This window comes from Rosa rugosa, chromosome 1 (assembly GCF_958449725.1).
Source record: "Rosa rugosa chromosome 1, drRosRugo1.1, whole genome shotgun sequence".
Taxonomy (NCBI): domain Eukaryota; kingdom Viridiplantae; phylum Streptophyta; class Magnoliopsida; order Rosales; family Rosaceae; genus Rosa; species Rosa rugosa.
In genome coordinates, this window is record NC_084820.1 from 2033033 (window position 1) to 2045539 (window position 12507).

Below are 12507 nucleotides of genomic sequence, written 5' to 3' on the forward strand. Positions count from 1 at the left end.
TAAGTCTATAACATATGAGTTAGTTTTCAACTTTTTTTTGTTTTTCAAATTGAATAGAGAATTAGGCGGTGTTTTCTTAATTTTCTATTTGACTAGATTTTTATAATAATAATTCTTCCTTAAAGCCTTAGTTACGAGTGATTTCAATTATTGAATAGAATTGCTTAATGAAGATTGACTCTTGCAAAAAAAAAAAATTGGCATATAATCTTGCAAAATTTATAGATGCACATGTTCGAGCTTTTTATCAAAAATATTGAATTCTTGATGCATGTCACAATTCTAATTAAGTGTGTTTATTTTGTTAGACTTATCATGAGATTTTTTTTTATTTTTTAGAGAGAGATAAGAGAGGCAAAGAACCTCCTTACCCGAAGAATACACCAATGAATACAGTAAAATAAGAGGCATTCATTTTGATGAAATGTTCTTGGAAGATCTTTTTTTTTTTGGCAAAGGTTCTTGGAAGATCTTGAATACTATTCCCTATATATACCATACACACACCCCCGCCACATGCAGTATTTAATTAACATATCCTTGATATTCTTGCTTTTTGAGAAGTAACATATCCTTGATATGAAAAATACAAATTAACATGCCCCCATGTGCCATTATTGACATGCAGATCAGATTCTCTCTTCTGTTCCTTCTCGTCGACATGAACAATTGGCAGTTGCATGAATTTGATTAACAAAGAACATATATGAATAAAACTATACAAATTAACCTAAAGATGAATCGTATGGACGACTGGAACTGATTTTGTATTAATTACTTACTACATGCAACATGCATATGATAACAAATCAACCCCAACCAGTAGATCGATGGATCTCCTCTGCTGAGAGTGATAGCTGCAGTTCATGCATGGCTCAGACTGATCGATCTCTCAGACTCTCAGAGCCATGAATATATTCCAAACAGGAAGTTAACTACTTGGAGGATCCAAGTTCGAACCATTAGTTTTTACTGCGTTGCATAGGACTTGATATATGGATGCATTCAACTACTAACTATTTTACGAAAGTTGCTTACTGCCGAACGTAGAGACAGTACTACAGGCGACAAATGGTATCTTGTATACTACAATGTAATTAATGAAATAGGGGTATATACTATAGTTAGAATACGTGGATCAAACACTATTAATTGTCTATACATAGCTATTATCAGGCAGAAGCTTCTCCCACAAAACCACACACCGGTTATTTTTCGAGATAGTTAGACGAGTGACAATCGTACAATGCATGGAGGATTCTCTAATGCGTTGGTGAAATATTGAGAGTGTCGACCACGGTAATTGAAACACTGCTAGAGCAATTAGCCACGATTAAGTTCACATTGTATATACTAGTCTGCAATCACATGCTTTGCATGTGTACGAAAAATTTTCATTTAAAAATAAAAAAGGTGGGTAGTTATTGCAGAATAAATAGATTCACTGATAGTTATTGCAGAAGAAATAGATTCACTGGTAGTTATTGCAGAGAGAAAATAGTGGGAGAGAAAAGTGAGGGTTGTGGAATCATTTCTTTTTAATTTTCTTAATAAAAAATTGTCCTATTTATCCTTGTGATTTAATTTATTAAAAAACATATTTTAGGGTTAAATCTGTCAAATTTTCAGTTTTAGCTAACAAAACTTCTTCTCTTAATAATAGTATAGATTATTGTTGTTCTCAAAAATAATTGAAATAGAAAATCCCAAAAAGAGATCAGCCACATGTACGTCTAATAGCTAGCTCAATTATTTGCTATCAATGAACTAATTAGCAAGAGGAATGTGCATGCATTTCAAATGACAATGTATGGGGGTATAAATTGTTTATCTAGGCATATATAGAAACCATATATATCTGTAATATACCAACTATGTACCAAATCCAAGTGGGTATGTAAAGACAATGGACTAGTAATCTGTAGTGTAAGTAATATCTATATACAATTTCTTGTTTTCTAACTTCAAAAAAATCGTAAAAAAAAATTCGGGATGATATTTTTGAGTTCCTTCAGTTTGAGTAGTGGTTAAAAATCATGATTTGAGGGTGAAGAAATTTTGAAAAGAAAATAAGAACATGCAATTTTGACAATAAAAAAAAACATATGTTAGAATCCATAGTTTTAGTGAAAATCATGTTCTTGATTTTATTTTTTATATTTATGAGCAAGTCTAGATTCCCCAAGCCTACAATTCTCTTTTCTTTCGTCTTGATAAGCAATTCTCTAGTATAAGTCATAAGATACTTCAATTACGGACGTTCTGTAACTGTTTGAGCTGTGATCAATCTTCTGTACACCAAGTAAGTACTATTGCATTGCATCAGTGAAACAAGCTAGGTTAATAATTTGGGGTGTACGTCGTCTTTCTGTTTTTTGGGATAAATAATTTAGAGTCTTGAATTTCATCTGGCTTAGAGACCAATCACATCAGGATGAGGGAAACAGAATCACGGATGCCCACAAGCATACAAAACCAGCCAGCCTCTCATTTCATATATGTCGTCCTTCAATTTATTCATCACTCACGGACACACCACAATTAACCCTTTCAATTCAGACCCATCATCCTCGATCATGCTCTTTCATTTCATGTAGATGGTATCATATGCATGGATGTTGTTTGCTCCTGTAGCTGTATCTAGCTTGCTCTTCTGTCTTTGATCCCCCACTGGCTCTCATTCGTCACTGCGTTTACACCCCCACCACAATGGATATATATATGTCCCGCATATCCTCTCTCTCTCTCTCTCTCTCTGAGCCACCATTGTTGATCTGATTTCACATGCTTGTCTAGCTGTACTCTTCCGTTAGAGATATATACAACCACCACCACACACACTGTATATTTGTCTCATCAGTCTCTTACGCTCTCAGCCCCTTCTGTGTATCTATGTTTGTATGAATGAAACATGTAAATGTGATCGGCTTTCTAGCTCCAAATTTACTGACAAATAGTGACCAAGAGCTAATGAAAAGTAAGAGATTCAGTCCAGAATTTTTTAAAGTGATAAAGAGGAACAGAATTGTTACAGAACATATAAGTACAGAAAGAATCATACAAGGATCCCACAAGCGTCAGCAAAACAGTTCAAACCCTACGTCTCTAGAATTTTACAATTTCGGGACCAAACCCAAAACCTAATTAAATGGGTGTGATTTTTTTCTTTTCCAGAACACGACTAAGTTTGAAGATTAGTGAAAAGAAAACTACGACAATCGAGATATATCACTATCACTAAGCTTGAGGAACTTACGAGGAACTTACGCGCGAGCTAGGAAGTTACGAGGAACTTGCACCAAAACACTAATTTTGAAGATTAGTGAAAAGAAAACTATGACTTGTTGAGTTTCTCATGTATTGTTATAACTGATACAGGGTGTCACCGAATACTCATACATGTGTTATTGACAAGAAAATGAAATCTCAGTTCACAGCCACTACATCACACACATTTCGCTTCGAAGTTAAAAATCAGCCTCCAAACTCTAAACTCCAAGGAGAAAATAAAAGATCTAGAACTCTGGTCATTGCACATGCTAATGCATAGACATAATTTATATAAGTAAATTAACCCACTTCCTCAACATGTGAAGATAAAGAGGATTACAAACAACTCATGAATTGTTTATAGTGTGGGCTCTATACTTGAAAATAATTAAGCATGTACTTCTTATATCCCCTTGTTGAACACTTTTTTTCCATAAAAGTTCCATTGTTGGTAGTTAGCTGCAAATGTGGTGAAATTTCGGCTGACATATCCTTTCATCACTCCGTGCATTATTGTCCTCTCTAAAGTCTAAAATGGCCCATAGCTTCACCATTTCGTTTATTGGTGGGACTAAAACCACTCACTGATGATTCACAGGAACCTTTTGGGTACCAACCTAGCAAATATTTTTTTTTTTTTTTTTTTTTTTTTTTTTTTTTTGAGAAATGAATGTTTATTCACATGAGAAACGATTACAAGATATAAGTACGGGATTGTTCTGACAATTCAAAATCTAAAATGAAAGGCAGGAAACAAAAGCACTAACTACTAACTAGCTGCTCTGCCTGTAACTTTCATGAAAATACATACTTTATAACTATAAATCGGAAGAAGTGAAAAAATGTCTTCACTTCTACTCAAACCTAAGCTAAGGTGACCTCATTAAAACCTTGTTTAGATAAAACCCAATGAGACAAAAATCTAAACCGAAGAAAGAGTACCACCTACTAATTAATTGTAACAAAGAGCTTGTCTGAACAATCATATATTCCTGAATTTGCAATCCCCTTATTATGAACTGACGAGTAGAATGCAGATGATCAATCGCTCACCAGACGTCCATGTTTTCTATTCTTAAAAAATGATGAGATAAGAATGGAAGATCTTATCCAAGTGAATAATGCCCAACAAAAGATGGAGAAGAATTAGGAGAGAAACTCGCAGACTCCAAAACTGCCACCCTTGAAATTGAAAACTGGTATTATCTAAAAGTACTCCAGTATTTCAACCGTCTTTAACTGCTGGCAAGACATATCCATCCTATCCACTGCGACCAATAACCGTGTTCTTATCTGATCATCGCCGGCACTTAACCACCTAAGAAGCAATATCAAACAGCACCACCCATCTCAGTGTCTACCTGATGAAAGTATCTTCCAATCCCAGATGGATCATGTTTGGCAAAGAAGCCGCATGAAAAGATGACGTGCCATTGCCATAAGAAAGCAAACATAAGAGAGAAAATTAATAAACATTCATAGTAAGGCTTTGTAAACAAAGAGACTACCTATACTAATCAAGTAAATGCGAACCCAGCAATGTTATTGAACTGTACGTCATAGCCCTTCAACATGAACAAACTTGAAGAAATGTATATATATGCATGAAATAGATAGTTGATTAATTGCCCTAAAATACATGTAACTATTTGGTCTACAAACAATTCATTATTAAAATTAAGGGCTAAATACTGGTTACTACCTTGTGGTTTAGGTCCAAAATCAATTTAGTCCCTGGACTTCTAATTTCATCAAAAACACCCCTATACTTTCAATTTTGATCTAATATGTCCAATTCGTTAATATTCTGCTATGAGTTCAACTTATAGTTGAATTATTTGATGAAAAACTTTTTATTTGATAGATTTCTAATAGTGAGACCCACTCCTAAATTGACTATGCATGCCACCTCAACACCACATCATAAAACATAGGCCATATATGAGTCACGTCAACAAGTTAAATGACTCAATTATCGGAAGACTAACAGATTTGACATATTAGATCAAAATTGAAACTGCAAGGGTGTTTTTGATGAAATTAGAAGTCCAAAGACTAAATTGATTTTGGACCTAAATCACATAGTAGTAACCAATAGTTAGCCCTAAAATTAAAATATAGCTTGTTATCACAGAAGTAGACAATAAAACAGTTACTCTCCTTTCCCTTTTCTGTTACTAATAAACGACCCTAGAAGTTTATAGCATAGTAAATCATCATTAATAGTAATCTTTTCAACCAAATTAACACAAATAATTTCAGATTGGACTGCTGCAATTTAAGGAATAATAGTTGCCAACTAGCAAACTTTGGCAGCTGCCTTTTGATCTCATAGCCAGTTGCCACTTGCTAGCCCCATGTTCACGTGATGTGCCTTCTTTAGGGTTTTTTGTTTGCTTGCAATCGTCACTTCACTAGCCCTATATGGCTATATAACCCACCACTTTTCACTACAGACCTTTGTACCACACCAGTCCCCGGCCCTCTCTCTTTCTTCCAAAGAGAGATCCATACAGACTCCGAAAGATGGAGTCCAGTAAACTCAATGCTCTCTTCTTCATCTTCATGCTCGTCATTTCCTCGGCCGCTCCGATTCTCGGGTGCCCTACTTGCGGCAAAAAGCCTCCTCCCAAGCACACTAAGCCTAAGACCCCCAAGGGCCCTATTACAGTCCCTCCCATTGTGAAACCCCCAGTCATCAAAGTCCCCCCAGTCACAGTCCCACCTATCAAACCCCCAGTGACAATACCACCCATCGTCAAACCACCAATCACCATCCCCCCGGTCATCCCTCCCATTGTCAAACCACCAATCACAATCCCACCAGTCATCCCTCCCGTCGTAAAACCACCAATCAAAATCCCACCAGTGATTCCACCAATAGTGAAACCACCAATCACATTACCACCAGTGGTAATCCCTCCAGTGATTCCCCCCATTGTCAAACCACCAGTGGAGATTCCCCCAATCACCACCAAGCCCCCGAGCCCAGGGACACCGTGCCCCCCACCACCTGGGAAACCAGCTCCCAAGGACACTTGCCCCATCGACACACTGAAGCTCGGAGCTTGCGTGGATCTCCTCGGTGGGTTGGTTCACGTTGGGCTCGGTGACCCCGTGGTGAACGAGTGCTGCCCGGTGCTCGCAGGACTTGTTGAACTTGAAGCTGCAGTGTGCTTGTGCACCACCCTTAAACTTAAGCTTCTCAACCTCAACATCTTCGTCCCTATTGCTCTTGAGCTCCTTGTCACTTGTGGCAAGAGCCCTCCTCCTGGTTTCACCTGCTCTATCTAGATCAAGTAAGTATATTGAAACTACATTAATTAGTTATTTGGACTCTAAACCCTAACCTTTGCTCCAAGTTTTTATATTTTTATTACTACACAGATATATAAAAGATTCCTGATTTCCTAGTCTCGGAAATTGGAAGAGGACTAATATTTTAGCTTCTCTTTGTCCAAGACCACAAAAGAAGGATAGAATTAACGAATAGTTTGTCCACTAATTGATCATATCGAAACAATTAGTTTGTTCTCTTTGAAGCAACAAAAAGAACATCCCTAGGGTGACAAACTCTTTCACCAAAAAGAAAGTTATATTAATTTTTCTCTCTAGCTCTTTCTCCTTGTGGAAAATTCTATAGTACATACCAGTATCTCATACACACATTTACAAATGTGACAACAAATTTGTTGTCAGAGTGGTAATGTTGAGTCCTATTTTGTGTAATCTTAGTTCTAATAATGGTAATTACACCTCCTACGACATTGTTACAAGCTTTTGAACAAATTCGTTGTCAATGTTGTAATTTTTGTTTAACTCTATGTAAATAGTGTAAATGAATATGGTAACTTTTGTTCTCAATATTGTAATTTTGATTCAAATAATTGTAATTTTTTGTTCAAATAGATGTAAAATGAGTGTATGAGATACTTGTATGTACCATAGCTTGTCTCTTCTCTTGTAACACAAATGTATTTCTTTAAAACTACATTTCTTAGAGGCTAACATTGTGATGATTCAGGATTTAATACGTGGGATTATGTATTGCAGGTCGTGGTAGATTCATGGAGAACTGAATCGTCATGAGAGGATGTCGATCAAGCGAGACTCCACTTCTTTTCTTTTCTCTTTTCTTCCTCCACAATGTTTCTTGTTTAATTTGATTGACTGGTATTGAAGCTGATTTGTATGCCTGGCTGTGAGATTATTGTACACCATTTGTTTTTAAATTATGAGAAGATTTTTATTATTCCATCTCGAATGTGTGTTTTATCTCGATCAATGAAGCAATCAAAGATGCTTTTGTCTTATCTTATGTCGTAGTCCAAACATTTTTTCAATTTACGTTTGTGAGAGTGAATCTGTGAAAGACTGAAAGGCTAGCTGATCGAAAGCCTCTGCGTACCACCAGAAAGTGAGAAAAATCTTTGTGTATAAAGCAAACGAAAGAGATAAAAAAATTATGGTCATATGATGCTTGGAAAATTGAGGCATTTACTTTTATCTATTTGTTTATTCTTTGAGAAAAGAAGAAGAAAAGTTGGCCCCCCATTCTCTCCGAGTCTCTGCCATTAGCCATGTGTTCTTTGTTTTGTTTTGTTTTTGTTTCTGAAGGAAAATGTATAGTTGAATGGACTGTAAATAGATCGAATCACCAGGAAAAGCGAGAGGAAGATTAAGATGCTAAGTTTGGAGTTTTTTAGTTTAGAAACCGCAATAGAGTAATTAACCATACCGTTATGCACTTAGCTAGTCCAAAATTAAGGAGAATATATTGTGTGCCAATTAGTGAGATATGCAACAATCGCAAGTTAACCTGGCTAGCATACAGATCTATATTCAATTTAAGCTGGATGACAGGATAAAAGCAAATAGGGTAATTAAGGAACACATATATGTCAATATTGAGGTTATGATTGGGGAGAGAAACATGTAAGATGGTTTCATTGGTTTGGTTTCCAATGGGCTTAGGAATCCAACCTTTTCAGTTTTGTGTATCGATCAGTGCACACTGTTATTCTTTACAACATGCGCAGTAAAAAGAGCTATGATTCAACTGCAGGGCTGTAACTTTTAGAGACAAGGTGGACACCACTTTATATGATCAGTGATTTACATCTTTTTCCCTTTTTCTTTTTTTGGGAAAATTTTTGTGATTTACATCTACATATATGTTAATTTACCTTGATGGATTGTCAACCAAAAGAAGAAATTGACGGTGCATACCAGAGTACTCCTATAATAAACCAAAATATCAAATGGACAATTAATGGGAAAATTGCCAAGAGTTGGAGAGGTACCCCAGCTGGGATTAAAGCAAGAAGGGGACCATTCTTAACCTATTGCACATGGCTACATGAGAACATGGTTCGTCTCTTATCCCAAATAAGATTTGAGAAAATTCTAGCTCGTCGTGTCGTGTGTGTTGATAGGTTCCTCTAGTTGTATCAATGAAACCCAGAAATTGCTTTGTTTTGTACCAGACACTATGATATTCTCCACGACACTATTCAAATGTAATAAGGTCTTTTTTGTTTGTTATTCTAATCTGTTATCATCACATATTGATTGAGGATTGGACATACCTAAATTTATAGGGACTGACACTAAAATCCATTAATTATTACTGGATTGGCTTTTCACTAAGTAGGGCATAGAAGTGATTTTTTTTTTTTGGCTCCAAAGGCTGTCATCGGTTCCATTGCAGACCGATATCAATGTGCTTCTTGGCTTGAAATCTCCCAACACACAATCACTTTTCTTTTTTCTTTTTTTGAGGTAACACAATCACTTTTTATCGGACTGGATCGGAGTATGGTATATTACCATGATGAGCTTTTTGATTGACGTTCAATAAGGTAAGCTTTTTGATTGACGTTCAATAAGGTAATCCAGGAAATAACATGATTATTATTGATGACAAAAGACCACACTGTTTATCAGTACTTGAGATAGTTGCAGACTTCATGTCACACATTGTTCTCAATGCTATCGAATACTACCATTTAGATACCCACAGAAAAACCAAGCTAACCTAATTTGAATTCAAGCTAATATTGAACTGGATTACTTCTTGTAATCTACAAAGAAAATGAAATTGAAAACTGAGCTTGTTTGGCTACAAAACCAGTCTGGGTGCAAACTGTCTCTTTTGAATGCGCGAGCGTGCCAACACCGTGCGGTGTAGTCGTCGGGGTGTCCCTTGACCTGACTTCTAAACCAAACGCTATGGACAAGCTCGTCACCAGGTTCTTTTCTATGCCTTCCGGAAAAGGACTTCTGCCTTACGGATAAGGACTTGTGGTGTGATCTCTTGCGTCACCAAGTCGATACTTAGTGTTGTAGACTAAACAGAGCAATCACCGGGAAGTAGGAGAAAGCACGGGTTTGCTAAAGCGTGACTTTAGCTTCGCTTGGTTGCGAGGGCGTTACCCTTGCTTCGCTGGTTTCAACTAGGTTGAAGGTTGCTCCGGGGAGGCTTTGATAATCTGTGCGATTAGTTGATTGAAGAGTTGTGTCTTGTTCTGTCCTTGAAACCTGGTATTTATAACTAGGGTTTCGACGGTTCCTTGCCATAGAAGGATTATTGATTGAAGATTCTTAATCGGTCTCTGCTACTCGAATCCTATAAGGGCTCGTTTTCCTTATGGACTTCGGAATGGGCGAAGCTATAACTCAGACCCAAGTAGGCTTATTATTGGGCCGCAGGTATCGGCCCGCTATGCTGGATCCTCTTAAAGGATATTGCCAAAAAAGCTTTTGGGCTCAAACAGAGCTACTGAAACTATAAAGAAAAGTAAAAGTCCCATCTGAGTGTTGAATAATCTTACTAGCTACTTTGTGCGGGTGATTCGTCACTACGCTAATTGCAGACAGATTAGTGAAGACATAAATGCGAGGATATGGGAAATAATTTTTGATCAGCATGAAACTGGTTTTACTTATCTTAAATGTGTACTACTTGTTTTAGAGTCAACAGGCCCAAAAAATTTCATATAGAAAACTCATTTCAAACATCTTGGACACTGGGACCAGGCGGATATATAAGTTATTTAGAGACCTACTTGCATATATTGCACAAAACATCAGCATAACCAAAAACCAGAAAATAATTACTCCCTTTTAGATAATACACAAGTACACAACCAAGGTGAAAGGTAAACAACAAATTGTAAAGAAGCTTATGTTTGTAGGAAGCAAGCAATGCATTCAGTTGATGATTCGATTCCACATAACTAGTTTAACTACACAATAGACCAACAAGTAAATAGTTGTTTAACAAGCCTAGCTAGTTCGAAAATACTGCTAGTTTAGACAGAGCTAGCTTGTAGGAAGTATCCTGCTGTTGTGAAAAGATAAGCTTAGACGTGCTCAATGGGGTTAAACACAGAAGTCATCTTTTCTAATCTGTGGAAACCAAAGCATTTGGTCAATGACACGACTGAACAAATATAATTGTCTAAGAGGCCTAGTTCCAGCCTAAACACAACCAGGAGCTATAGATCCTATCCAGAGCAGAGTTTCGCTTTGAAATTAAAGTATGGATTTAGAGTTTAGGGTTACTTTTCGACCCTAAACTCTAAATCCGCACTTTAATTTCAAAGCAGAGCTCCGCTCTGGATAAGATCTGTATGTGTGTGTGTGTGTGTGTGTGTGTGTATACAGTCCTTCTCAGGTAATGATATCCTTACCTTAGCTAAGGAACAGATTTCCATATTTTGGCCACTTTTCGATCACATATTCACATCTTAACCGTTCAGTTTTTAGGTCCTAATGTATAGATCACTTATGAAAATTTTCATCTAAATTGATGATCGTTAAGGTATCGAACTGAATTAAATCACTGAACGAACCAAATCTGTCCAACCGGAACCGTTCATGTTCATAATTGTAAATTGCAGTTTTGAATGCCTTAATGATCATCAATTTGGCTGAAAATTTGCAGAGATGATCTATATATTAGGACCTACAAACTAAACGGTTAAGATGTGAATATGTGATCGAAAAATGATCAAAATATGGAAATCTGTTCCTTAGCTAAGGTAAGGATATCCTTAACATAGAAGGCCTGTACACACACACACACACACACACAGACCTGATCAAAAGAGGACGTCCACAGTGCAACAAAAGTGTGGACGCCCATCCTCACAGCTACATAAGGCGCCGACAGGTGGAGCTGTTCTTACCGGACGGAGACCATGGACATCCCTGACAACATCAGCATGAAGATGAAGGCCAAGGTGATCGAGGTCGAAGGTCTGGGCGACAAAACTTCACGCACCATCAAGGTCGAATGTAATCTCGTAGCTGACGAGTCCACCGGCAAGAAGAAGCTCAAGATCGAGGCTTGGACTCCGTTCGACAAGAGTCCAAATCAGCACTTTTTTGATTTTGCGGACATCCGCTTCTTCTAAACTGCTCCGTGTGTGTGTGTGTGAAAATTTGGCTGAAAATTTGCAGAGATGATCTATACATTAGGACATAAAAACTGAACGGTTAAGATGTGAATATATGATCGAAAAGTTGTCAAAATATGGAAATCGCTAAGGAACGGACCTCCTTAGTAGAGCAAGCCTATACACACACACACACACACAGGCCTTCTATGCTAAGGAGGTCCTTAACTTAGCTTAAGGAACATATTTTCATATTTTGACCACTTGTCGATCGCATATTCACATCTTAACCGTTCAGTTTTTAAGTATATATGAGTAGATCACTTATGCAAATTTTCAACCAAATTGATGATCGTTAAGACATCCAAAACTGCAATTTACACGAACGGTTCAGGTTTGACAGATTTGGTTCTTTCGTGTAAATTGCAGTTTTGGATGCCTTAACGATCATCAATTTGACTGAAAATTTGAATAGATGATCTACTCATATATACCTAAAAACTGAACGGTTAAGATGTGAATATGTGATCGAAAAATGGTCAAAATATGGAAATTCGTTCTTTAAGCTAAGTTAAGGACCTCCTTAGCAGAACAAGATTATATATAGGGCTAAATACAAATTACTACCCTGTGGTTTATGTCCCAAATCAATTCAGTCCATGAACTTCCAATTTCATCAAAAACACCCCTGCACTTTCAATTTTGATCTAATAGGTCCAATTTGTTAGTTTTCCGACAATTGAGTTATTTAACTTGTTAATATGGCTCATAAATGGCCTATGTTTTATGATGTGGTGTCGAGGTGGTCTGCATAGTCAATTTAGGAGTGAGTCCT

The 12507-nt window shown here is 36.9% G+C and overlaps 1 protein-coding gene across 1 annotated transcript; it reads left to right on the forward strand.

Annotated features, from left to right (window-relative positions):
* Positions 1 to 5719: 5719 nt before the first annotated feature.
* Positions 5720 to 7527, forward strand: LOC133709746 (36.4 kDa proline-rich protein). Its single transcript, XM_062135592.1, has 2 exons — positions 5720 to 6569; positions 7324 to 7527. Exon 1 carries the CDS (start codon positions 5797 to 5799, stop codon positions 6562 to 6564), a length of 768 nt encoding a protein of 255 aa, XP_061991576.1. The 5' UTR covers positions 5720 to 5796; the 3' UTR covers positions 6565 to 6569; positions 7324 to 7527.
* The last annotated feature ends 4980 nt before the right edge of the window (positions 7528 to 12507 follow it).

Bases quoted from the DNA above. Each gene is read 5' to 3' on its own strand.
- LOC133709746 (XM_062135592.1), top strand. From the start codon at position 5,797: ATGGAGTCCAGTAAACTCAATGCTCTCTTCTTCATCTTCATGCTCGTC.